This window comes from Ceratotherium simum, chromosome 4, assembly GCF_057802395.1.
Source record: "Ceratotherium simum simum isolate JZ-2026a chromosome 4, ASM5780239v1, whole genome shotgun sequence".
Lineage (NCBI taxonomy): Eukaryota > Metazoa > Chordata > Mammalia > Perissodactyla > Rhinocerotidae > Ceratotherium > Ceratotherium simum.
Genome location: NC_141903.1, coordinates 40,511,182 through 40,537,851, shown reverse-complemented (window position 1 = coordinate 40,537,851; position 26,670 = coordinate 40,511,182). Strand labels below are relative to the sequence as shown.

Genomic DNA, 26,670 nt, shown 5'->3' with positions numbered 1-26,670 from the left:
TAGGTAAATTTTTGATTTCTATAATGCTTAATCTAAAGTTCCTCATTATAGCTGTGAAAATGATTTGCTGTCTCCTCTTTTTTTTTTTTTTTTTTTTTTTTGTGAGGAAGATCAGCCCTGAGCTAACATCCGTGCTAATCCTCCTCTTTTTGCTGAGGAAGACTGGCTCTGAGCTAACATCTATTGCCAATCCTCCTCTTTTTTTTTTCCCCCAAAGCCCCAGTAGATAGTTGTATGTCATAGCTGCACATCCTTCTAGTTGCTGCATGTGGGACGTGGCCTCAGCATGGCCAGAGAAGCGGTGCGTCGGTGCGCGCCCTGGGTTCCGAACCTGGGCCGCCAGCAGCGGAGCGCGCGCACCTAACCGCTAAGCCACGGGGCCGGCCCTCCTTTTTTTTTTTCTCTTGTTGTTGTTTTTGTGTGTGTGTGAGGAAGATCAGCCCTGAGCTAACATCTACCAATCCTCCTCCTTTTGCTGAGGAAGACTGGCCCTGGGCTAACATCCATGCCCATCTTCCTCCACTTTATATGGGACGCCGCCACAGCATGGCATGACAGGTGGTACGTTGGTGCACACCCGGGATCCGAACTAGCGAACCCTGGGCCGCCGCAGTGGAGCTCGCACACTTAACTGCTTGCACCACCAGGCCGGCCCCGTGCTGTCTCCTCTTGAGAGTATTATTAATAATCTTGATACAGGCTTTAGAACGGCTGTTACCAGGAAACTTAGACCTAGGGCTAAAAGACAAAAACTTCTTAAACATGTTGATAAATAGCTTTCATTTACTCGCTAATTTGTAATAGAAAATTGCTTTTCTATTATTTCTTTTCTATTAATTCCTTTTCCTGTCTTATACTTTGGAGAAGTTATTTGGAATCTCACTTGGAATACAATTGTTAACCCTTGTTTCCCTCTCTCTATCTCTCTCTCTTTTTTTTTTTTCCTCCAAGAACTTTGACCAGAATAAGCTGGAAGAAGAAATGAGAAAGCGAAAAGAAAGAGTAGAAAAATGGCGAGAAGAGCAACGTAAAAAGGCCATGGAAAATATAGGGGAACTGAAAAAGGAAATTGAAGAGATGAAACAAGGGAAAAAATGGAGTTTAGAAGATGATGATGGTATATTCATTTGTTAGACTAATATGACAATTCAGTAGAATATTCTAGACTCATGAGTAATATTTCATAGTGGGATTTTTTTAGGCTATTTTTTATTGTGGGAAGATATATATAACATAATGTTTATCATTTTAGCCATTTTTAAGTGTACAATTCAGTGGCATTAAGTACTTCACAGTGTTGTGCAACCATCACCACTATCCATTGCCAGAATGTATTCGTCATCCCAAGCAGAAACTCTGTACTCATTAATAATTCTCCATCCTGCGACCCCCACCCCCACCCCCTGGTAACTTCAATTCTACTTTCTGCCTCTGTGAATTTGCCTGTTCTAGGTACCTCATATGAGTGAAATCATACAATATTTGTCCTTTTGTGTCCAGCTTATTTCGCTTAGCATAATGTTGTCAAGGTTCATCCATGTTTTAGCATTTATCAGAATTTCGTTCCTTTTTATGGCTGAATAATATTCCATTATATATATTTTGTTTACCTATTCATCTGTTGTTGGATACATGGGTTGGTTCTACCTTTTGGCTTTTGTGGATAATACTGCTATGAATATGGGTGTGTAAGTATCTGTTTGAGTTCCTGCTTTCAGTTCTTTTAGATATATACCTAGAAGTGGAATTGCTGGATTCATATTGAGATTTTAAATGCCCCTGCTAATTATGTTAAAATTTACATAGTGGAGTAGTGGTCAGTAAAGATCACTGATTTTACTTTAGAGTGGAGAGTTGGGTGCTTATGAGCATAGTCAGCTCTTTAAGTTTTTTTTTTTTACTACAAATAAGAATGTTAGTAATAAGGGTAAATTAAGGGCATGTTTTCAAGTCCCTCCATAACTTAGAAGAGAAACATTTCCGCTCCATATCTGAGTTTGCCTTTTGAGGTTTTAGTCAAGTGGAATAGTGTGGAATTTTGTAGTAAGATGGAATTTTGCTCTGTTTTCTGTGACCAATCCTGTAAATGTTTTGTTTTCTCTGAAAGTTCCACAAAATGGTTTAAATAGAGGAATGGATTGTATCTTTAAGTGGTGGTGATGTCTTAGTTATATAAAAAAGATTAGATTATCTTGAATTAAGAATATACTATTATTTTTTCTTGGTAATTTAAAGAAAGGTAATTAGAAAAGAAATAAACATATCATTTACTGTTTAGTTCAGCTTCTAATAGTGTAGTTGTAAAGTTTAATACTAGAGATTCATTTTTTAGGTATAATTAATCTTTTTGCCTCTTTTCAGTTTAATAATTTATAACTTATTATAATTTATTTCTTTTGCTATTAGTATTATTATTATTCAAAACTAATACATGCTTGATTTAAAAACTTCCAAGTGTATTTGAGCTGCAGTGTGCCTGGGTTAATTGGAAAGGAGAGTGGGTGGTGAGAGAAAAGTTTAGAATGGTGGGGTATAGTCTGATTGTGAAGTATTTCCTGTTGAAACACATGTACAAGGGGGTATTCTGATATTTTAGATGATGAAGATGATCCTGCAGAAGCTGAAAAGGAAGGAAATGAAATGGAGGGTGAGGAGTTAGATCCATTAGATGCTTACATGGAAGAAGTGAAAGAGGAAGTAAAAAAATTTAATATGAGAAGTGTGAAAGGTGGTGGGGGAAATGAAAAGGTATGGAATTTTCTCTTATTTTATTTTTAAAGATATATATTCCTAATTGAATAACTTGAATTCATTGTTGCATTGAATTACTACTGACTTGCATGACTTTATAATGTTAATGTTTTTGTTTCCTCCCCAATCTCAGAAATGCCAGTGCTTTTTCTAAATACCAGAGGTACTAGTGAAGTTTAGCTATGAATGTTCTTTCGAAAGTCACTCTTACCACCATCTTTGTTCAATATCTTTGCTTACTTGTTACTTTCTCAGTAGGTCCTCTCCAGACTTCTCCAGCACTTCCATCTTTCGTACTCCTGATCCCCTTTACCCTAGTCTATTTTTCTTTTTTGTAGCATTTATTACCTGTTGACAAATTTTATAATTTACATTTTTTATCATGTTTATTATTTGTCTCTTCTGCCTTCTGAAATGAAAGCTCCCGAAGAGCAGGGACCTTTATCTGTTTTGTTTATTGATTCATCCTGAGCTCCCAGAACAGTGTCTGGCTTGTTGAATGAGTGAAAAATACCATTTAGTATTTTTAAAGTAAATTTATTGCATAATATTATATAAAATTATATATTATACAACAAACTACGTATATATTAATATATTACAAAATATAATGCAATTATATTTTAAAATTTAAACAAATTAATAAGGAGAAAGCAGACTACTTTTTGTCTTTTCATTAAGTTGTCACTAATAACTAAATTAGTTTGAATTATAAATTGTGACAGTTACGCGTTTCAGTTGCATATAATGTTTCAACTTTGCAAAATATTTTATATTCCTTTTTTATTTTAGAAGTCTGGGCCAACGGTCACAAAAGTTGTCACTGTTGTGACAACCAAAAAAGCAGTCGTAGATTCTGATAAGAAGAAAGGTGAGCTGATGGAGAATGATCAGGATGCCATGGAGGTAATTTTTCATTAATTTTGACTTTGTTCTTGACGCTATCCTAGAAGTATTTGTTAGAAAGCTTTGATGGAGATGTGCTTTTCAGTTATGCAAACTACTGTTAGGAGGAATTCTTGCTGTTCTCAACAATACTGTAGCTAGATATCTAGTTGGTAGAACATTCTGACATCTTTGACCTCTTGCTGTAAGCCCATGTTTTGATTCCCCCTTGCCCCTTATCAGCTCACCTCAGACATACAATAGGGAGAGAAGAAATGAAGTGACAGAAAGAATTAAATTTCTTCCTACTAACGTGCATTGGAGAGATTTATATAGGGAGTACTAAAGCAAAACTTAATTAAAGCCATATTAGAATTATTTTATTATTTTAGCTTTATATTGTTGTCATAACTTTCTGTAAGGGCAAAGAAAAAAGAAATTAAGTTGAAAAATTTAGAAAGTAAAAACCAAAGAATATTTTCTAGGAGAGGAGGATTTTAAAAGCTAGGAATATTGCTTCCTGTAATGAGAAAATAATAATGGATTTAGCTCTTTACTTAATTTTTTTTTAATTGTAGTATTCTTCAGAGGAGGAAGAAGTTGATCTTCAGACAGCACTTACAGGCTATCAGACAAAACAGAGAAAGCTTCTAGAACCAGTAGATCATGGAAAAATTGAATATGAACCATTCAGAAAAAACTTTTATGTTGAAGTTCCAGAACTAGCAAAAATGTCTCAAGAGGGTAAAATTCTTTTATTCATTCGTTGGTTATTGAGGGAACAGAGGAGGATACACTTCACTTTGCCTGAGAAAATGGGGCTAGATCTGTGAGTTGATGCACAAGCAGGAGGAGTTTGCCTGGCCTTCCTGGAGAAGTGACAGAGGGAACCAGAAGATGAGAAGTCATTCTGGAAAGTGAGAACATCATCTGCAAGGATTCAGAGCAGTAGGGAATCAGTGTTTTTGGAAGTATTAAAAAAATGAGCAAAAATTAGTTTGGCCAGGGTCAGCCCAGTGGCACAGTGGTTAAGTTTGTGTGTTCCGCTTCGGTGGCCCAGAGTTCACTGGTTCGGATCCTGGGCGTGGACCTGCTCACTGCTCATCAAGCCATGCTGAGGCGGCATCCCACATAGAAGAACTGAGAAGGACCTACAACTAGGATATACAACCATGTACTGGGGCATTTTGGGAGAAAAAAGAGAAAAAAAAAAAGAGGAAGATTGGCAACAGATGTTAGCTCAGGGCCAGTCTTCCTCCAAAAAAAAAAATTTAGTTTGGCCAATGTAGTTGAGATTTTTAGGGTTGAAAATACTCTTTTTGTGAAGTTAGCAAATAAAGTATTGTAAGCCTTTGGGCCGGCCCTGTGGCATAGTGGTTAAGTGCACGTGCTCTGCGGCTGGTGGCCTGGGTTTGGATCCCGGGCGCGCACTGACACACCGCTTGTCAGGCCATGCTGTGGCAGCGTCCCATATAAAGTGGAGGAAGATCGGCATGGATGTTAGCTCAAGGCCAGTCTTCCCTCAGCAAAAAGAGGAGAATTGGCATGGATGTTAGCTTAAGGCTGATCTTCCTCGTGCGCGCACATGCACACACACACGCTAAATAAATAAATAGTAAAAAAAAGAAAAAAATTAAAAAAATATATTGTTAACCTTTTCCTTCTGTGATATGAGAGATAGGAACCAATGTGAATCTGTATAATATTGGTAGAATAAGGATAATCTGGACAACTCCTGCTTAGAGAAAAAGGTTGTGTTATTTGTCCATAGTTCTTTTATTGTTGTTGCAATTTAAGACAAAATTGTGGAAAGTGGGGTATTTCTTTTCCTCTTTAGTTGGTTACAATAGTAATCACTTTAGCTGTCTCTGAGCTGTTCAGTGCTTTTTCCTCTGGCTCTTCTATGGAATTATCTTTGATAGCACTAAAAAAAAAAGAATTGAAGATTCTTAATCTTACCATGCCTAATTGAAAAGTAGAAGGCACTAATAGAATAATATTTAAGAGTTTTGTATGTGGATTTTGTTTTGTAGAGGTGAATGTATTTCGGTTGGAAATGGAGGGCATTACAGTCAAGGGAAAAGGTTGCCCCAAACCAATTAAATCTTGGGTCCAGTGTGGAATTTCCATGAAGATCTTAAATTCTCTCAAAAAGTAAGTGGCTAGTAGTTGTCCACATTTTTCAATGTCTTGCTACACAGAATAGCCCTTTCACACAAATATTTCCCTTGGTTACATTTTCACTCTAATAGAAAAACTTATGTTTTTCTTAAACAACTTTATTGAGATATAATTTACATACCATGAAGTTTACCCTTTGAAGTGTACAATTCAGTGATTTTTAGTGTAGTTATGGAGTTGTGCAATCCTCACTATAATCTAATTTTAGAACATTTTCATCATTCCCAAAAGAGACTGTATTCATTAGTTGTCAGTCTTCTCCCTTATCTTGCACCCTAGGCAACCACTGATCTGTCTCTATAGATTTGTCTGTTCTGGACATTTCATATAAATGGGATCATACTAATGTAGTCTTTTGTGACTGCCTTGTTTCACTTAGTATAGTAGTTTCAAAGTTCATCCATGTTGTAGAATGTTTCAGTACTTCATTCCTTTTTGCCCAATATTATTTCATTGTAGGGATATACCACATTTTGGAAAACCTTATTTTTATGGGACTTTGAGAGGCCCAGTGATCTCAGTTCTTACTTTGTATTCTTTTTGTTTGCTTTTTGAGGCATGGCTATGAAAAGCCCACACCAATCCAAACCCAAGCAATTCCTGCTATAATGTCTGGACGAGATTTGATTGGCATTGCCAAGACAGGAAGCGGAAAGACCATTGCTTTTCTTTTGCCGATGTTTAGACACATCATGGATCAGCGGTCATTAGAAGAAGGAGAGGGACCAATAGGTATAATTTCTTTCATTAAACTATTTTTTCAGATAACAACATTGTTGTCAGTTAATCAGAAAGACCTGATACTTTAATATGTTCTTAATTATAACAATAAAGATGTGTTTATGTAGATTTTCTTTATAAATTTGGCACTTTGGGGCTGATTTCCCCTTACCAGCAGGTGGAGTGAGAATCTTCAGAGCTCTGGAGTGACATCTCAGAAGTACAAAAACAGCCTCTCCTGGCACAGCTCAATTTTTAAACTCTGACTCGGCAGGTAGACTCCTCGTGCATCTATCTGTTTATTTATGTTGAGGTTTGTTCTTAGCCCAGTTTCAGTGGATCTATAAACTCAACATAGAAGATTGTAGGGAGGGCCGGCTCCGTGGCTTAGCGGTTGAGTGCGCGCGCTCTGATGCTGGCGGCCCGGGTTCGGATCCCGGGCGCGCCCCGAGGCACCGCTTCTCCGTCCAGCGCGGGGCCGGGTCCCACGTGCAGCAACTAGAGGGAAGTGAACCTATGGCATACGGCTGTCTGCTGCGGCTTTGGGGGGAAAAAAATGAATAAATAAAATCTTTAAAAAAAAAAAAAAAAAAAAAAAAAAAAAAAAAAAGAAGATTGTAGGGAAATGTATTTTCCTTTTTTTTTTTTTGGCCTTGACAGGCTATAGTGCCAGCATTTCTTTCAGGATGAGGTCTTCAGATTCAGATTTCATACATTTGGCAGAAATCTCTTCTGCAAATTTGAGTAGGGTTTTGGAAAGTTGTTCCGCTCCTCTCTTGGAAACAGAGGGCATGATATATTTCTCCTCTGTGTGTGCCCCTCAGAGCAAGGTTGTTTCTGGAAGCCTCGGTATGACTCTGCAGCACAGTGAGTTACTTGATTATCTTTATGATTTGCAGTTGAGAATGATTTGCATTCTGTTCAACCAAGTATTTTCCCAGGGTTAAGTGAGGCATTTAACTTTCGTTTATCTTCCTATAGCATGTTCTTGAAATCTACTTAAAATTATCCTTCACCACAATCTCTGCTATTATAAAGCTTTTGAAATAGGGTTTTCCGAGGTACATAAAACACATTAAAAGAAAAATTAGACTTAAGAGATCTGAACTTGATTGCAGAGGTTAAATTTAACGCTTTAAAGCATAGCCTGTCAAGAATTTTGGTGGTTAGGCTTTTGACGTATTTATCTTTTCAGCTGTCATCATGACACCAACTCGAGAACTGGCTTTACAAATTACTAAAGAGTGTAAGAAGTTTTCGAAGACTTTGGGACTTAGAGTGGTCTGTGTTTATGGAGGAACAGGAATCAGTGAGCAGGTATTTATAAAAGGAACATTCATTTTTTCCATTCTTTTCTTAAATCGAATGATTTAATCAAATAAAAGTGATTTTTCATTTTAGTGTTTTGTATAGTGATTGCTTCTAAAATCTTGACAGGTATGAAGGGTGATAATAATAGTAAGATTGAACTTTGTTAATGTTGTGTTTTAGAGTTTTTGAGTCATTTTTACATTAGCTTTCCCCTTCCTCTTACCCCAGTCAAGGAAGACAGTTATTTGTTCCATTTTACATATAGGCAAATACTCAGAAAGGTTAAGTTGACCGAAGTTAATAAGACTTACTTTGTCCTACAAACTAGGTCTTTTGATTCTTGGTCCAGCATGTATTTTCTCTAATCCACGTGACATGTTTAAAAGGTGGCGATGAGTGGGATGCATTAATATCAGAGTTTCATCTGCATTCTTAAATGATTTGGGCAAGAATGTGTAAACATACCTTCATTTACTCTGTTTAGTTTGGCATCTCTCCCAAGTGTCTTCTAAAGAGTGATAGTCATCGGATATTTTGCTTTAAGTAGAAGAAGGAAAAAAACTGGGTTCTATGATCAAATAAGTTTTGGAAACATTGGATTATACGAAGTTAAAATAGATTTCTTTCCTGCAAGACTGCTTTAGTCTTTAATTAGCTAATGTATATTGTGATTTTTTTTGTGTGTGAGGAAGATTGGCCCTGAGCTAACATCTGCCAATGCTCCTCTTTTTTTTTGCTGGGGAAGACTGGCCCTGGGCTAACATCCATGCCCATCTTCCTCCACTTTATATGGGACGCTGCCACAGCATGGCTTGACAAGCAGTGTGTTGGTGCCTGCCTGGGATCCGAACCGGCAAACCCCGGGCCGCCACAGCGGAGCACTCGCACTTAACCTCTTGCGCCACTTGGTCGGCCGCTAATGTATATTGTGATGCTAGAAAAATGGGATGAATTTAAGTGGTGTTTTCTGAGCTTATTTAACCACAAAACCCTTTCTGAGGACTAGTGTTCCCAGGTTCTAGAACGTACTTTGGGAATATTTACTTTTGTTATCCCAGTGCTGTTTAAAACACTTGAACTTAGTTTTCTAAGTTTATCTTTGTCAATTTTTTTGACCACAGCCTATGGTAAGAAATACATTTACAAAATAACCTGGTACATGCATGCATGTTATATTTATAAAGAAGTCAAACAAAAGTTTTATAATGTCTAATGCATCCTGATGTTTTCTTTTCTATTTTATTTTAAAAACTCTGGTTGTGACTTATTGATTTCATGATTCACTAATGGAAACAACTCTCAATTTGAAAAACATTGATCTGTATAATTGCTATATTTACTGCTCTCTCATGTTCCTTTCTTGGTTTTGAGGGACTGTGTCAAATTAAAATTGGTAAAAATCTCTAGTTTTAGTTGATTTCAAAGTTACAGCACCATGTAGTCATGCTGCTACTAATTATTCCTTTAGTAGTGTTCCAGCATTCCTAAGAATTAAGCAGGAAGATTTGGAGTCTTCTGATCAGACCTCACTAGCCTTGTGGAGCCGTGCAAGGACCACGGGCAGTATTTTCAAATCTGTTTAAATAAGCATTAGTGATAAATAGAGTATAAAATTTTGTCATTTTTATTAGATTGCAGAGCTGAAAAGAGGTGCTGAAATTATTGTTTGCACACCTGGTCGAATGATTGACATGTTAGCAGCTAACAGTGGTAAGTCACGGGTATTTTTTTGGTTCTCTTTTCTCCTTTTTGAATTCTATACATTTTTGTTAAAGCAGATATAAGAAACCACCAAACGGTTTCTACATTTTTTCTTAAAGCTGTAATATCTTAAAATTTGTATTGTAACAAGCTTATTGTTGTAAGTGTTCATAATATTTGTGCAATTTAGTCTCAAATTTTTGTTCAGAACTAACTCCATTTATCTTTTTAACTTAACATGGATTCTTAATCCAGTTTTAGCCTAACTTTACTTTTAAAAGGGTGGGGGACTATTTTTTTCTTCATTATAAAATTTAGACTTTTTCTCCACAAGAGCTAGTATTTTCTTACAATACTGGATATATTAAGATATTGCAGCTTTAAGAAATTTTATCTTTTGTAAATATTGCATGTTTTTAGCTCAAATGTTGTGCTTTGTTAAATTATTTCCTATGAAAACTTACTAAACTGTTGACATTATTTAACTTCTGTGGAGAAAGGCCCTTCAAGATTTATAGAACTGGGCTTCCGAGACTTAAACCATCAAAGGTAGGTAATTTAATGCTGTTCCCAACCTTGCAAAACTAATTGGGGCTGCACATATTAGTATGGAATACTTTAAATATTAGAAAGCATTTATTTTGGCTCATATCTGTTTTTTGAAGAAAATGCTTTTAAAGGTTCCTTTGCAGTATTCAATGTATACGTAATAGAGTTATTAAAAACTGTGAGTAATGCATGTTTCTGATAGCACTGTGCTTGAATTTCTGTATACATTTAATTCTAATTCTACTTGAAGTTGGCAAAGTGACATTGAAATTGTTTGATAAGTCATTGTGCTTGTACAGCATATGAAAAGTTTTAGGTTGAATGCTAATGAAATAATCCCTGTTTTTTCTCAATGCTGCATTAAGTCTCCTGAAATTCATCTTGATTAATTTTACCTTTTTCCCTTATCTGTCCTTTTAATTTATATTTAATAACTATTTTGTACATGTTTTTGTTAGGCAATTCATTCAACAATTGGTAGACATGCTTGTGTTAATCCTTTAGAAAGGGTTTCCTGTGTATATATTTAGTTTTCATTGGCTGAGAAGCCAGTTGTGTTTATTTAAACTAGTAGGAGCACTTAATAAAATTGGTTTGTATAGGAAAAAATATATATGTAGTACATTTGGTATTTAAAGTTTTTGTGTAATATATTAGTTACCTAAAAATGTTGAATAGCTTCTCATTAATGTTTTGACATGCCCATTGGAAGCTTCTAACTATATAGAAGTAGGTAATAAAGTAATATAAAGAGAGGTTTGCTGCATCTGACATAGTTAGCACTGGAACTTGCTTTCCACACATACGCTGTAATCTCTAATATGTTTTTTCCTAGGTGATGCTGTCAGATAATGGCTGATGTGGCTCGATGCTTCATCTCAGTCTTAGTTTTATGATGTGTTTTGGAGAGGGCTGTTTTCTGAATTTTACAGGTTCTTCAGGCCCTATGATGGTATGCAAGAGACGAGTTTGACAAAATAAAGGGCCTCATATACCCATTGTCAGAAAGTATTTGCCATTAGATTAAGACATTATAGACCAAAATTTCTTTTCACTGTTTAAAGATACCTAACTTACCCCTCTGGTTAAGTCAGGCATTTTAGTTCCCTTTACAGTTTTTTTAAGTTCTTGGTAGTCATAAAATGAATTGTAACTGATTTTTAGTTGTCTTTTTGTCTTTATTTTTTGCCCTCATCTTAGGTCGGGTCACAAATCTTCGAAGAGTGACATATGTTGTTTTAGATGAAGCAGACAGAATGTTTGACATGGGTTTTGAACCACAGGTAATCGTTAAATTTTGTAGTGTTTTGAACTGTAAAATAAACCTTGCCACGAGAATGAAATGTTTGTATAGTTTCTGAAAATCGCACACACATTTCTGTTGTGTGGTCATACAGTAGGTTGAATACATATGGAATTTAAATAGATATTTTTGTTTTGAATTCCTCATAAAACTTGTTTAGGATGTATTTGTGCAGGCTTTCCGTAGCCATCTAAAACCATCATTGGTAAAATTAGAATTGGAGTGCTAATAATAGAAGCTTAAGCTTTCATATTTTAAAGTTTTCATTGTACGTCCAAATAAATTGCTTTAATTCACGCTTTTAACTGTCTCATGATCTAGATAGCACATGTTGTTTACATTCTCTAAATGTAAAAACTAAGGTCCAAAGCATTTGTCTAGCTTAGACTTTTATATTCCTCATACATACTGTTTGCGTGGATATAAAATTTCAGTGATATAAACTTAGAGAAACAAATATTGAGAGGTGGTAAAAATTTTTCGTAACAGGAAGAGCAATGTGAGTTGTCAGTGTGCTATGGATGCCAATAAAAACAATAAATTTTGATCACAAACTGCAATAATAGAAATTGGATATTGGAAATGGATAACGTTAACATCATGTTCAGTCTTTTCAGTTTATTCTTGTATTCTCCAAAATGTATTGTGTGTCATATGCTGGGGCATGTGTTGTGTTTAGATTTAGGGACCACATTCTAAATGAGATAGAAAGGAGCACGAAGGAGAGTAAATAGGATTATAGTAACACTTGAACCATGTGAGAAACAGCTAAAGGAATGAGCAATATTTTGCTTGGAGTAGAGGACTTGATAGCATCCTTTGACTCTCGGATAAAATCTGTCGCATGAAAGAAGCATTGAATTTATCCTTTCGGTCCCGAGGAGTAGAACTGGGACCCAGTGTGGGAGCTATAGGGAGCTTGATCTGAGCATAATGTGAGAAAGGACTAGAGAAGCATTATTTGGAGATGAAACAGATTACTTTGTGGGAGGGGGTCAGATATTGAATATGCTTTTCATCCATGTGTTGGAATAGAGGCAAGGGGTCCATTTGTGGAAATAGAGTACAGGGAATTGAAGAATCAGATGGAAGATGGAACTAGGTGCACTTTAATGTTTCTTTCCCAATCATGGGAAATCTCAGATTTTATGATAATGCTTAAGGTAGGTATAGTGATATGGCCTTTCTGGTGAATCAGTTAAGTTTTTCCAGAAGGAGGTCAAAATGACATTTCCCATTGATATGCAAAGTGTGAATCATCCCTTGCTGTAAGTACATACATCTACATAAGTTCATGAGGGAGAAATGCTGAGTTATTGTTTATTTGTTGTTTACTAAAAACCTGTTGAGAAGAAATTTTAGATTAAGTTAATGATTTTATTGGGAGCTAAATGTGTTTAGTGTACATTAAAAAACCCTGGGACGGTGTTTGGTGCCATGGAGCACTATTTGGACACACAGCAGGTAAAGGCACTCCCATGTGAATCAAAGCTGGTGCTACTGAATGCAAGTCTGCACACTGACTTACATCTAGAGAAGAACTGGCTCGCAGCAGTTTGCCTCCAGACATGATTCTGTACTGAAAAAAACAGTGAAAGTTGCGAATTAAATCAAATCATGGCCGCTGAGGGTGTATCTTTCGCAGTGTCAGTGTACACAAAGTGTATGTGTTATACAATGACATGGGCAGGTACAGATTCTACTTTTCCACATTGAGGTGTATGCAGGCTGGTAGGTAGAAAGAGACTTTGGCAAATTTTTGTAAATTGTTTTAAACTTAACAGTTTTGAGCCAAAACAAGAGTTTTTACTGTGAAGGATAAGATAATGGGATTTCTCAAGAAGTCCAAACTGGTACAAATGGCTTGATTGCTTAGTTTGCCTCTTTCTTAAACCTTACTGATTTTTTATTTTTACGTAAGAAAAAATTACAGAATTATTAGTGGATATCTTTCTAAGTGGTGCAACAGAATGTGAAGAAATACTTTCAGAACCAAATACAACTGAAGAGTAGATTAGAAATCCATTGTTCCGGGCCGGCTCCGTGGCTTAGCGGTTAAGTGCGCGCGCTCTGATGCTGGCGGCCCGGGTTCGGATCCCGGGCGCGCCCCGAGGCACCACTTCTCCGTCCAACGTGAGGCCGAGTCCCACGTACAGCAACTAGAAGGATGTGAACCTATGACATACAACTATCTACTGGGGCTTTGGGGGGAAAAACTGAATAAATAAAATCTTTAAAAAAAAAAAAAAAAAAAAAAAAAAAGAAATCCATTGTTCCCATGTCTGAAGTTGGAATCTTATTAAAGTTAGCATCTGAAAGAGTATTAAAAAGTGGTTTTCCATGAGAAATTACTCCATGGCTTCTGGATTTGTTCTTCTTCTGTAATTTAGTAGAAACAAAGAGTAAGAGAAGAAATTGATTGAATATGGAAATTGAGCTTTAGCTTAAGTTAACCCATTATGGAGCTGGCTGTACATCCTTTGGTGAAAGTGTGTAAATAATGTTCCTATTAATTACATAAAATAGTTATTAACATGTTTTATTTTTATTATGAAGAAAGTCAAGAATTTTTTTTGTTTTTGGTGAGGAAGATCAGCCCTGAGCTAACATCTGATGCCAATCCTGCTCTTCTTTTTGTTTGTTTTTTTTGCTGGGGAAGATTGGCTCTGGGCCAACATCCATGCCCATCTTCCTTCACTTTATATGGGACGCTACCACAGCATGGCTCGACAAGCAGTGCGTTGGTGTGCACCCGGGATTCAAACCGGTGAACCCCGGGCTGCCGCAGCGGAGCATGTGCACTTAACCACTTGCGCCACCGGGCTGGCCCCAAGAATTTTTTAATTGACCTAAATTTATTGTTTATACCTGTGCCTAGCACAAAATGAAGTGAGCTGAAGATTCTAAAGAAGCTTACTCCAAGTTTTACTTTCTTTTTTTTTTTTTGAGGAAGATTGGTCCTGAGCTAACATCTGTTGCCAGTCTTCCTCTCTTTTCTTTTATCTCCCCAAAAGCCCAGTGCATAGTTGTGTATTATAGTTGTAGAGTTGTAGCTCTTCTATATGGGATACCACCTCAGCATGGCTTGATGAGCCGTGAGTAGGTCCACGCCCAGGATCCAAACCGGCAAACCCTGGGCTGCCAAAATGGAACGCACAAACTTAACCCGTATGCCACTGGGCCGGCCCCTTACTGTTTTAAAGGTATGAGACCATAAGTGTATTTGTTGGTTGTACACTGCAAAGCACCATGCTTGTGTCAGTCATCTTAAGGATCTCACGCTCTTATGGGAGATTATTATAATTCTGAATCCCATCTTAAATTGGCATCAAAAATAGGTAACTAGATAGATGATTAGATACCTCAGCATCTCTAAGTCATCTCTGTTCAGGCCGCCTGTGAAGGGTTTGATGCATAAGCAGTTACTGTTTAATAATATGGCTGCTTTAAGGAAATTGAAGTATTGAAAAAAGAGGGATTTTTAAAGACTTATTTTTAAGTTATGTAATCCTTTACGTTAGAGGAAGCAGACTCTGGCAAATAATGACTGTAGAGACAATCCCCGCCCCCCCCCCCCCCAAGTTTTATTCCTATCTCAGAGTATATTCTATCCAGGGTAATTTTTACCAGCATAGATATCAACTTCACAAGGATCTGATTTGTGATTTAAAAATTAAAGTTATGACATTTACATTGATGAGTAAATCATTAACCTTCTGGTAGCAAATTATTTTCGTGAAGGTAAAGAAAAGTGTTGCACATCATTGAGAGAAGTATAAGACAGAATGGGATAAATTTTTAGAACATCTTTAAAAGGAGTGTATGCCAGTGATCTAGACTTTGAATCAATGAAAAGTGGAAAAATTGCCAAGTTTGTAGCGTTAAGTGACTAGACTGATATATTTAGTTTTAGCCTATGAGTGTAAAAGGAGAAATTTATGGACTTAACTTGGCAGTTCATAGCTGACTTGCAGTATCTGTGTACTATGAGTTAGAGAGAGCATACTGAAAAGTTTCAGGAACACCTTTCAATCAGTAGCCAGCAGTCTGATAGCCAAGTGAAGGGGAGAGAGCAATCAAAACCCTGGCCAGTCATAACTGAAAAAGTGTTTCATGACTTAGGGTCATTCTAGGGACATATTCACAACTCTAAGCAGTAATAGGTGTTCATAAGGTAAATCTAAGCTCCCACATGCAGTAGACTGTTACATGAGGCACAGGATTTGTAACTTAGTTCAGGAAGATTTCTGTTCGTATTATGATGAATGAAAGAGTTAGCTTTGCTTCTTCTGAAAACCTTTATCCTTTGATTTTGCATTTCTGTATATACTGAAAACAAAAAGCGATTTGTGAACATTCTGGAAAGGAAGGTTGCGTATTATGTATTATTCTTTGAAGAGATTTTCAAGGCTACAATGTGGGCTTTAATGTGAATTGTCTGTCTGACCCTTGTTTCCACATCTGTAAAATGAGAAGTTGAGACTAATTGAGCAGTCTTTAGACTTGTTTAGATGATCAAGTATCTGAAAGTCATGATGCTTCTTATGTAATGTCTTAAAAGATGGACACATTAAATATATGCCTACGTGAACTTGCAGTGATAATACTGCCAAACTCATATTATCAAATTAAGCATGGTTAATGATTCCTTTTTCTTTTTGCTGAGGAAGATTTGCCCTGAGCTAACATCTGTGCCAATCTTGCTCTATTTTGTATGTGAGTTGCTGCCTCAGCATGGCTGCTGAGTGGTATAGGTCTGCACCCGGGAACTCAACCGGGCTGCCGAAGCAGAGTGTGCCGAACTTAACCACTAGGCCACGGGGCCAGGCCCCCTAATTTTTCATTAGTGTATTTTAGTCATTCAGTTGTTAATTGAATGAGTACCATGTAGTACACATTGTAGCTGCTGGGGAAATGGCAATGAATAAAAAAGTCCCTGCTTTCATGAAATTTACTTTTTAATGAGAAGAAATGGACAAATAGTATGTCAGTTGGTATGCAGTGTGAAGGAAAATAGAGTAAGGCACTAGAAAGTGATGAAAGGAGAAGAGCAGAAAGGGATGTTACTTTATGTAGGATATTCGAGAAAGGCCTTGCTGATAAGGTGACTTGTGAACTAGAACGTGAGTAAAGTGAGAGATTGATCCATGGGGTTATTTGGAAGAAAAGTGTTATAGGCAAAGAGCAAGTATAAATGCCCTGAGTCGGGAGCTTGCTTGGCCAGTGTCCCTGGAGCAGAGGGAAGGAGGGGGAAAGTGGTAGGAGACAGCAGGAGATAGTAGGAGAGTAGGGCAGAAAGAGATGTGGTGCTGGTGGTGTGGTGAAGATTTAAGACCTTGTACACCTGGGCTGGGAATTGGGATCTTATTCTGATGTGATGAGATGCTTTCGGAAGATTTTGAGCAGAGGAATTCCTGATCTGATTTTTTTTTAACTTTTTAGTCCTAGCAGTTACACATGCACATAGGTTTAACAGTAATCCCTCCACTACTTCTCTTCATCTCTTGGCTGATTATTTTGGTATTTAGCTCCACTTGCCTCCATAGCATACTTTTATTTCTACTTTTTGATATTGTTTATTGACTTTCCACAGTGGAACATAATAATTTATCTGTGTTTTCTTCCTCCCCCCTGCCATATTTATGCATCATTTTTGTCCCTTATTTTCCCAGTAGAGTTGTGTTGGTGTTTTAATTGGATCAGTATACAGTGTTATGACAATCTAAATGTTATTCACAGCTGGGCAATGTAGTAAACTATGATTATTTTTAATTTCCTCCGTAACTTTTTGTTTTCCCTAGAGTTAATAATTGTCTTATTATGTTTGTTGGCTGGGTTTCTTTGGTCTCTATCTTCTTAAAACTAATTCAATACCAAACTCTACTAGATATATAAATCTTCTATCAGATAGTTGAGACATATCAAAGGTTCCTATTAGTTTCATCTTCCTTAAGGAGTTTCTTCAGAGCCTCTTGACCTGTTCCAGTCAGAATTTGTTGTTCTCTATGCCTGACATACAGCTGTCATCCTGAAATCTCCATCATTTTGAGGGTCCCCTTTGTTTCTAATTTGTGTTGGGATCCTCAAAATTCTGTAACCCAAGAGTAAATCTTTTCTTAATTAATTCATTTTTAAAGATCGCTTTCTACCCTGCATAAAGTTTGTGTCCTCCATGTTGATTTTCTGTTTGTTTTGGTCTTTGCATTCAGATAGGAGGCTTTCTGTAGATGTCTGGTAATCCGTAGTTACCTATTTATATGTAAGGGGTAGAGAAAAGGTGACTTAAAATTCAAAGCTCTGTGTGCCAGAGTGAGACTTACTGACGCTGAGCTTCACAGTTGTTATCTGGCTGGGTATTTTAGTTGGAGACCCCTCAAGGTTAATAACTTCTGCCTGTCTTCTTGAGCTGGGCAGGTTCCTCCAGAGAAATCATGGCCAGTGTCCTGCCTGGAGTGTGAAGGCCTGTCTGCTGGTTCTGGTGTTGGGAAAGAGGGCTTGAGAGAGAGTTGGGAGTCTTAGCATCTAGTATGATGTGTTCACCTAATGCTCTTCTTAGAATATTATCCTTGCCTTCAACAGTGTATCAAGTTCCCTCATCCAGACATACTTGTTTTATTCTCTCCAGAAACTAAGCCTTTAAGTCTTTGGTTGGGATGAGAGAGGGACTGTTACCTAGCTGAGTAGAGTTAGGTGGAAGTCTGCTGATCTTACTGCTTCTTAAACAGACTTTATATCAATTCTCCTTATTCTAGCACCCCACCTTTCGTCTCCGTAAAGGGGAACAGGTTAGTTCTTGACTTTTCCCCACTGCCAGCATAGGATTCTGCTTTCTGGAGCTTGCTCAATCTTTACCATCTTCTAACATTTTGTTGCTTTTTGTTTCATTTTATTGACAAATAAAATGATAATCATATACCATAAAACTCACACTTTCAGAGTGTACAATTCAGTAGTTTTGATTATATTCACAAGAATTTTACAACCATTAGTACTGTCCACTACCAGAACATTTTCATCACCCCTCAATGAAACCCTGTCTTAATTAGTTGCTTTTGTGTTGAATTCTTTTTTTTTTTTTGAGGAAGATTGGCCCTGAGCTAACATCTGTTGCCAGTCTTCCTCCTTTTTTCCTTTTTTTCGCCCCAAAGCCTTAGTAGATAGTTGTATGTCATAGTTGTACGTCCTTCTAGTTGCTCTATGTGGGACGCTGCCTCAGCATGGCTTGATGAGCTCTGTGTAGGTCTGCACCCAGGATCCACACCGGCGAACCCCGGGCTGCCAAAGTGGAGTGCGTGAACTTAACCTCTACGCCACTGGGCCAGCCCCGATGCAGAAATTTCTTAAGTTTCTCTGGATATTGATAGTAGTTTTTAAAAATTTTCAACTCCTTGCATAGTCTGTTTTTCCCGTGTTGCTTTTTTCTTTTTATATATGCCAGTACATTTGAAAGCTTTGTATTAAACAGACTCAAAAACAAGAACACTGAAATGGTCTTACATTCCTGAAAGAAATCAACTTTTAATTTTCCCACAAGGAAAACACCAGTTTCTGACTGTTTTTTACTAGCAAGTTCTACCAGACATTCAAGGAGTGAATAATTATATTCCTAATCATACTTTATTTCAAAGTATTAAAAAGAGGAAATCTCATCAATTGATAAGATTGTTGTAATCTTTTATTTTTAAAAGAGCTCTGTTAAGGTATAATTCTATACTGTAAAATTCCAGTTTTAAGTGTATAATACAATGGTTTTTAGTAAACACACAGATTTGTGTGCCATCATCACAATCCAGTTTTAGAACATTTTTATCACCAGAAAGCTGCCTTGTGTCTGTTTGTAGTCATTTTCTGTTTCCAGCCCAGCCCAAGACAGCTGCTAATCTGCTTTCTGTTTTTATAGATTTGCCTTTTCTGGACATTTCCTATAAATGGAATCTAACAATATACGTCTAGCTTATTTCACTTAGCATAATGTGCTTTGAGGTTCATCCATGTTGTAGCATGTGTCAGTACTTCATTCCTTTTATTGCTTCATTGCTGAGTAGTTAGTATTCCATCGTATGGACATATGTCATATTTTGTTTATCCATTAACCAGTTGATGAGCATTTGGATTATTTACACTTTTTGGCTATTATGAATAATGCTGCTATGAACATTTGCATACAAGTCTGTGTGAACATATGTCTTCACTTCTCTTGGTAGATACCAAGGAGTAGAATTGCTGGATTGAATGGTAATTTATGTTTAACTTTTTAAGAAACTGTCAAACTTTTCCATAATGGCTATTCCATTTTATAGGCCAATATAATGCTGACATCAAAATCAAAGAAGTTAATTTACAGTTTCATGTACAGTGATGCAAAAACCCTGAAAGATATATTAGGGAACCAAATATAGCAATGCTTAAAATAGATAATAAATCATATTGAAGTTAGTATCCTTTGGATGCAAGACTGGAAAAATTAGAAAAATGAAGTAATATAATCCACCCTATTATCAGAATAGAGGAAAAAAACGTACCGTTATCTCAAATAATGTAGAAAAGAGATTTGTAAAATTTCACTCATGATTTAAAAATTCAGCACACAAGACTAGTGGAGGAACCTTTCTTATCTAATAAAGAGTATCTATAAAAAAAGCCTATAGCAAACATCTTAAATTTGCTAAGTTTCTTAAGGTGAAACTTCGAAACTATTAACATAAGAAACAAGGTAAAATAGTTAACACTCATTCAAAATTTTTCTGGAAGTCGTAGCACGGTAAGCAAGAAAAGGGTATAATGTTTGGAAAGGAAGAAACAAGTGTTAATTGCAGATAATGTGACCGTCTTTGTAGAGGATTCAAAATAATCTACAGATAAATGATTAGAATTGATAAGAGGATCGTGAAGTTTCTGAACACAAAGTCAGTAAACAAAAATCATTTACATTTCTTTTCCCAGTAAGTGAGAAAATGTACTTTAAAAAATATAATTTACTAAAGCATGTAAAAATAAACCTGAAAAATATGTGTAAGATATATCTGGAGAAAATTATGAAACTTTACTGGAAAACATTAAAGAGGACTTAAGTTGCCTCGCAATTTATGTAAAGATCAGGTGGTAAAGTGTAACCCTCCTGAAGAGGATGAACAGGATAGGGTGTGAGGAAAACCACTTCTTGAAAATCTAGTTCGTTTTCACTTTAGAATTTAGTTTTTTTGGGTCTGCTAAGTTAGGTAGCACTTAATCAAAATGTTGTTGCTATCATCTCCTGTCTTACTTTCTTTGTCTTAGTTGGTTTGTGCAATTTTTTAAAACAATCCCTGTATTGTTATCTTTTACGGGTTTTTCCAGGGAAGAGAAGTAAATGTATGTGGTCAACCAGTAGTCTTTAACTGAAAGCACTGGCAAATGTTTTAAAGCCATCATTCTGGCTGTGGGTTGGAGAATAGATTTCACATTGGGCAAGAGTAGAGGCAGGGAGACCTGTTAGGAGACAGTTGAAATAATCCAGATGAGAGATGGTCAAGGCGTGGACCAGAACCCAGAATTTCCAAGTGCCCTGGATAGGACTGCCCCCTTCACAGATTTCACATCATGTTTGATTGGAGTGAAGATGTAGTCCTAGAACTCTGTGCATTCCTGGCAAGACCTTTACCTTTCCCAATTGCCAACCACTCACCACTATCTACCTTGAAACCCTCATTAATAATCTTATTCGTTATGTCTTTTTTTCTTTTTTATACGAGTCACAAGAATCCTAGGAATGCTTGATTCCTCCAGTGTTCATAGACACTGAGGCTATTGTTGCCTGTATCCTACCCCTTCAACAGTATGTTCACCTACATTGTTATATTTCTTTCTGTAGCTCTTACCATTTGACATGTAATGTATTTTTTAATCTGTCCACCCTCATTAGAATATAAGCTCCATGAAGACAAGTTTTGGTCTCTTTTTATTGCATATTCCAAGCACCTAGAACAATGCCTGGCACATAACGGTTGCTCAATAAAAGTGTTGAATAAATGAAGGAAAACAGTGATACCAATGGAAAGTGGTTGCATCCTGGATATAGTTTGAACATCCAGACTACCGAATTTTTGATGGATTGAGTGTGAGAGAGTAAGAGAGAGGGAGTAATCATGATGGCTCCTAGATTTTTGGCCTAAACATGTGGATGACTAGAGTTGGCAGTTCTTTTTTTTTTTTTTTTTTTTTAATCTCTAAACAGCCTTAATTTACTCTCTGCCATGGAATATAAGGAGATTAGAACATCCTTCCCCTTTAACCTTTTCTTTTTCTCCCTGTCTTAAATTTTTGGAGCTATTTTATTTATTATTTTTTTCGTTTTTTTTTTTTTTTATTGTGAAATTTTTGTTGTACTTTATTGTTTGTCAGTCACCATGTAAGTGCATCCCTCCACCCCTTGTTCCCACCCCCCTGGTCGAGTTGCCAATTCTCGATAGGGGGAAACTATGAAAGGAGCAAATTATGGGGTAAAATCAATTGTAATATTCTAACATAACAAGTTTTTTTTTTTTTTTATTTTTTTATTTTTTTTTAAAGATTTTATTTATTCAGCTTTTTCCCCCCAAAGCCCCAGTAGACAGTTGTATGTCATAGGTTCACATCCTTCTAGTTGCTGTACGCGGGACTCGGCCTCGCGTTGGACGGAGAAGTGGTGCCTCCGGGCGCTCCCGGGATCCGAACCCGGGCCGCCAGCATCAGAGCGCGCGCACTTAACCGCCAAGCCACAGAGCCGGCCCATAACATAACAAGTTTAAGAGTCACTGAATAGATGTTCTCAAAAGTCCCTTCTACTTGGTTTTAACATTGTATCATTTTTGGAGACTACACTCACCATATTTATTTGTAATGTTTTCTTAGGTCATGCGCATTGTGGATAATGTCCGTCCTGACCGGCAGACAGTTATGTTTTCAGCTACTTTTCCCAGAGCAATGGAGGCGCTGGCTCGCAGAATCTTGAGTAAACCAATTGAAGTGCAGGTTGGAGGCAGGAGTGTGGTTTGCTCAGATGTGGAGCAGCAAGTGGTGGGTACAATCTTTAGGAAATCCCCAATTCCCTGGATGTTTAGGTAGTGTGTGATCCTTTAGGGATCATTGTTTGTGATTTAGGCAGCTAATTTCTAAAATTAAATAGTATACATCAACTACAGCCTTTAACATTTTACAGGATACACTTGAATATGCTTCTCCATGGGACTGACTGTTTAAATGCTCTTTTTAGTTTTTATCACCAGAAGTGGTGGGCTGGTAGATAGAAATCTCACATACCTATCTTATTCTTTGGTTAATAGAATGTGAAGTTAGGAGGCAGAGAGAACACGTTATCATTTGCCTACATTTGCAAACTCTTACTCTCTGAAGGTTACAGATTTTTTTTTTGTCTTACTGGTTTACTGATTAAAATAACATTTTCCTACCCCTTCCTAAAGATATAGTAAGATGTGGTCATTTATCCAGTTGCTACAAATAAAATGAATATTTTTGTTCAAGAGATATATTGGCATTTTTACTGCATTAACTTGGTGCAATTTGGTGTTTTCAGATTGTGATTGAAGAAGAAAAGAAATTCTTGAAGTTACTTGAGCTTCTAGGCCATTATCAAGAATCGGGATCGGTCATTATATTTGTGGATAAGCAGGAACATGCTGATGGTCTTCTGAAAGATTTAATGAGAGCATCTTATCCTTGCATGTCTCTTCATGGAGGTAATGTTTAATGAAATATCTGTTAAGTACTTAACTTGGCCAAGTGTTATGTGTTCTCAATGATAATATTTATTTGGTACTCTAACTTAGAACTAAATTTTTTATCATCTATCTCAGTTTTTATTCACATCAGCTCTGTGGGGGTAAGCATTATTATTATTCCATCTTAGAGATAAAGAAAATAAGACAGTAATACATTGGTTTGACCAAATTCCATAGCCATTAATCAGCTAAAGAGGAATTGAACTAAAGATTTTCTGATTCATGTTATATTCTTTCCATTGTACCATGCTACCTAGAGGTTTTCATGATTCACATTAGAGCTTTAATTGAAATTTTAAAGTAACATTTTAATTTCTGTCTAACATTACCGTTGTTACATATATGTGGGACTTAGAACACTAAAGATGTGCAACAGAGACAGTTTGAATTATCCTCATTAACCAAGTGTTCTGGCAATCTATGGCTTTGTAACAAACCACCCCAAAATTTAGTGGCAACAGTGTTTTGAGAGGTTCAGTGGATTCGATTGGAGACATAAAAGAAACTTTCCAACCCAGATGAATGGACTGAATATAAACTTTTTTATATAGGGAAGGGTAAAGGCAAAGGCAGGAAACAGATCCGAATAGGTCAAATATCAAGAGGGAAAAGCATCAGGTCAATTGAAAAGGGAAACGTCAGATTGACCGAGATAGAAGCAGATCGAAATTAGGTCCAATAACAAGAGGGAAAAAGATCAGGTCGATCGAAAAGAGAAACGTCAGACTGACCGAAGGGAAATAACATCAGATCATTTGAAAAGAGAGACATCAGATTGGCCAAATAGAGAAACATCAGATCGAGTACTCACAACATCCATGCCCTTACACTGGGGAGAGTCCCTTCAATTGACACGGCTAGGCGGTCGTTCCGATCAACAGTGGTCCTGGGCAAGGCGTCCCCCATACAGGCGAGACTCTCACCAGGCCCCAGTTTCCAGCAGCTTATATAGCATGGGCAAGTTTCAGAGTAAGCTTTTGCAGAGTAAGCATTTGGTGTTCTCATGCACAAATGGTTATCAGTGGTGTATGTGCATTGAGCCCCCTGGCTGTTGTCCCAGCCCGGCATAGATGGCCAGTCTGCTCCGGGCTACGACGCCCAGAGTCTTGTAATCTTACAAATTGCAACTATCTCTGTGGGAGATGGGACAGTCCCCCGGGAGAAGGGCCAGTTCCCACCACATAGAAAGCCGCTTTTTATTTCTTTGTGTGCTGGTGGCTGTAGGTCCATGGAACGGCCAAACATGGCTGTACTGATGTCAAGACAGACAGTCATTTATTTTGTTTATGAATCTGTGGTTTGGGTAGAGCTCAGCACATCATCTGCTCTCTGTTTCATGCTGTGATGACTGGGATGGCTCACTTTGGGCTGGGGATCCATTTCGAATTTGTCTTACTTACATGGCTTGCAAGTTGATACTGGGTCTTAACTGAGAGCCCAGTCAGGCTGTTGGCCAGGGGTCCTGACTCTTCTCCTTGTGGGCTTCTCTATGAGGCTGCTTGGCTAGAAGGAAAGAACCAAAAGCTGCCAGGCCAGTTAAGGACCATACTGGGAATTGGCAGAACGTTTGTTTTCACCATATTCTATATATCAAAATAATCAAGGACTGGCCCAGATTCAAGGCGATGGAGGCGTAGACTCCACCTCTTGATGGGAGAGTGTCATTCCATATGCAGAAAATCATGTGGGATAGGATAAACTTTTGCTTCATCTTTGGAAAATACACTCTACCACGCCAAGCTTCATGGGGATGCAATTAAAAAGGCTTTGAGGGTGCTGAGGGGGCCAGCCCAGTGGCCTAGCGGTTAAGTGCATGCACTCCGCTTCGGCTGTCCGGGGTTCGCAGGTGCGGATCCAGGGCGTGCAGCGATGCACCGCTTGTCAAGCCATGCTGTGGCGGCGCCCCATATAAAGTAGAGGCAAATGGGCACAGATGTTAGCCCAGGGCCAGTCTTCCTCAGCAAAAAGAGGAGGATTGGCCACAGGTGTTAGCTCAGGGCTAATCTTCCTTACTGAGGAAAAAAAAAAAAGGGCTTTGAGGATATGTATTTGAGGATTAACTTTTAATGTTTGAAAATGGCTCATTATGTTTCCCTTTTTTTTGTGATAAAGTATACATTACATAAAATTTACCATTTTAATCTTTTTTTTTTTTTTTTTGGTCCATTCCCGGGATCCCAACCTGCGAACTCTGGGCCACCAAAGCAGAGGGCGTGAACTTAGCCGCTACGCCACTGGGCTGGGCCCTCTTTGCTTATTTTTTAATTAGCCTGTTTGTGTTTTTTCGTTGCTGAGTTGTAGAATTTCTTTATATATTCTGGATAGTAATCTCTTATCAGATATATGATTTGCACATATTTTTCCCATTCTGTGGGTTATCTTTTCTCTCTGGGTAGTGTTCTTTGATGGCCAAAAGTTTTTAAGTTTGAAGTCCAATTGATTTATCTTGTTTCCTGTTGTTTTGGTGTTGTATCCAAGAAATCATTGCCACATCCAAGGTTATGAAAATTTTTCCATTTTCTTCTAAGAGTTTTAAAGTTTTAGCTCTTAAGTTTAGGTCTTTGATTTATTTTTAGTTAATTTTTGTATATGGTATAAGATATGGGTCCAGCTTCATTCTTTTGCATATGGATATTCGGTTGCCCAACACCATTTGTTGAAAAGACTGTCCTTTCCCCATTGAATGGTTTTGGCACCCTTGTCAGAATCAGTTGACCGTTTATGTGAGGGTTCATTTCTGGGCTCTCTACTTGATTCCATTGGTCTATATGTTTGTGTTATGCCAAAGTCGTTTCATTTTAGTTTTGATCTTTTTGCATTTACTTTTTTTAAAAAAATAGACTATTTTTTAGAGCAGTTTTAGGTTCAGTTTTAATTTTAGAGCAGTTATTGAGCAGAAGTTAAAGAGTTCTCATATAGCCCCTGCCCCCACCCACCCATAGCCTCCCCCACTGTCAACATCCCATGCCACAGTGGTACATTTGTTACAGTCAATGAACCTACAATGACACAACATTGTCACCCAAAGTCCATAGTTTACATTAGGGTTCACTCTTGGTGTTACACATTCTGTAGGTTTGGACAAATGTATAATGACATGTGTCCACCACTATAGTATCATACAGAAAATTATCACTGCCGTAAGGATCCTCTGTGCTCTGCCTATTCATCCCTCTCTCCCCCAACCACTGGCAATCACTGGTCTTTTTACTGTCTCTATATTTTTGCCCTTTCCAGAATGTCCCCATTTACTTTTTTTTTAAATTTTTTAAAATTTTTATTTATTTATTTTTCCCCCAAAGCCCCAGTAGATAGTTGTATGTCACAGCTGCACATCCTTCTAGTTGCTGTATGTGAGACGCCGCCTCAGCATGGCTGGAGAAGCAGTGCGTCGGTGTGTGCCCGGGATCCGAACCCGGGCCACCCGTAGCGGAGCGTGCGCACTTAACTGCTAAGCCACAGGGCCGGCCCCCCGTTTACTTTTAATCACTAGGATAGTCAATACTGACTTAC

At 37.5% G+C, this 26,670-nt stretch overlaps 1 protein-coding gene across 1 annotated transcript in view; it reads left to right on the top strand.

Annotated features, from left to right (window-relative positions):
* The window catches only part of DDX46 (DEAD-box helicase 46), a 71,315-nt gene that overhangs the window by 12,579 nt on the left and 32,066 nt on the right, over positions 1-26,670 (top strand). The window contains exons 5-15 of the mRNA XM_004420186.3: positions 952-1,117; positions 2,597-2,748; positions 3,544-3,657; positions 4,215-4,380; positions 5,670-5,790; positions 6,374-6,549; positions 7,733-7,854; positions 9,480-9,558; positions 11,299-11,381; positions 22,271-22,435; positions 22,953-23,115. Coding sequence (XP_004420243.1) covers positions 952-1,117; positions 2,597-2,748; positions 3,544-3,657; positions 4,215-4,380; positions 5,670-5,790; positions 6,374-6,549; positions 7,733-7,854; positions 9,480-9,558; positions 11,299-11,381; positions 22,271-22,435; positions 22,953-23,115 — 1,507 coding nt within the window. The remainder of the gene's footprint in view (positions 1-951; positions 1,118-2,596; positions 2,749-3,543; positions 3,658-4,214; positions 4,381-5,669; positions 5,791-6,373; positions 6,550-7,732; positions 7,855-9,479; positions 9,559-11,298; positions 11,382-22,270; positions 22,436-22,952; positions 23,116-26,670) is intronic.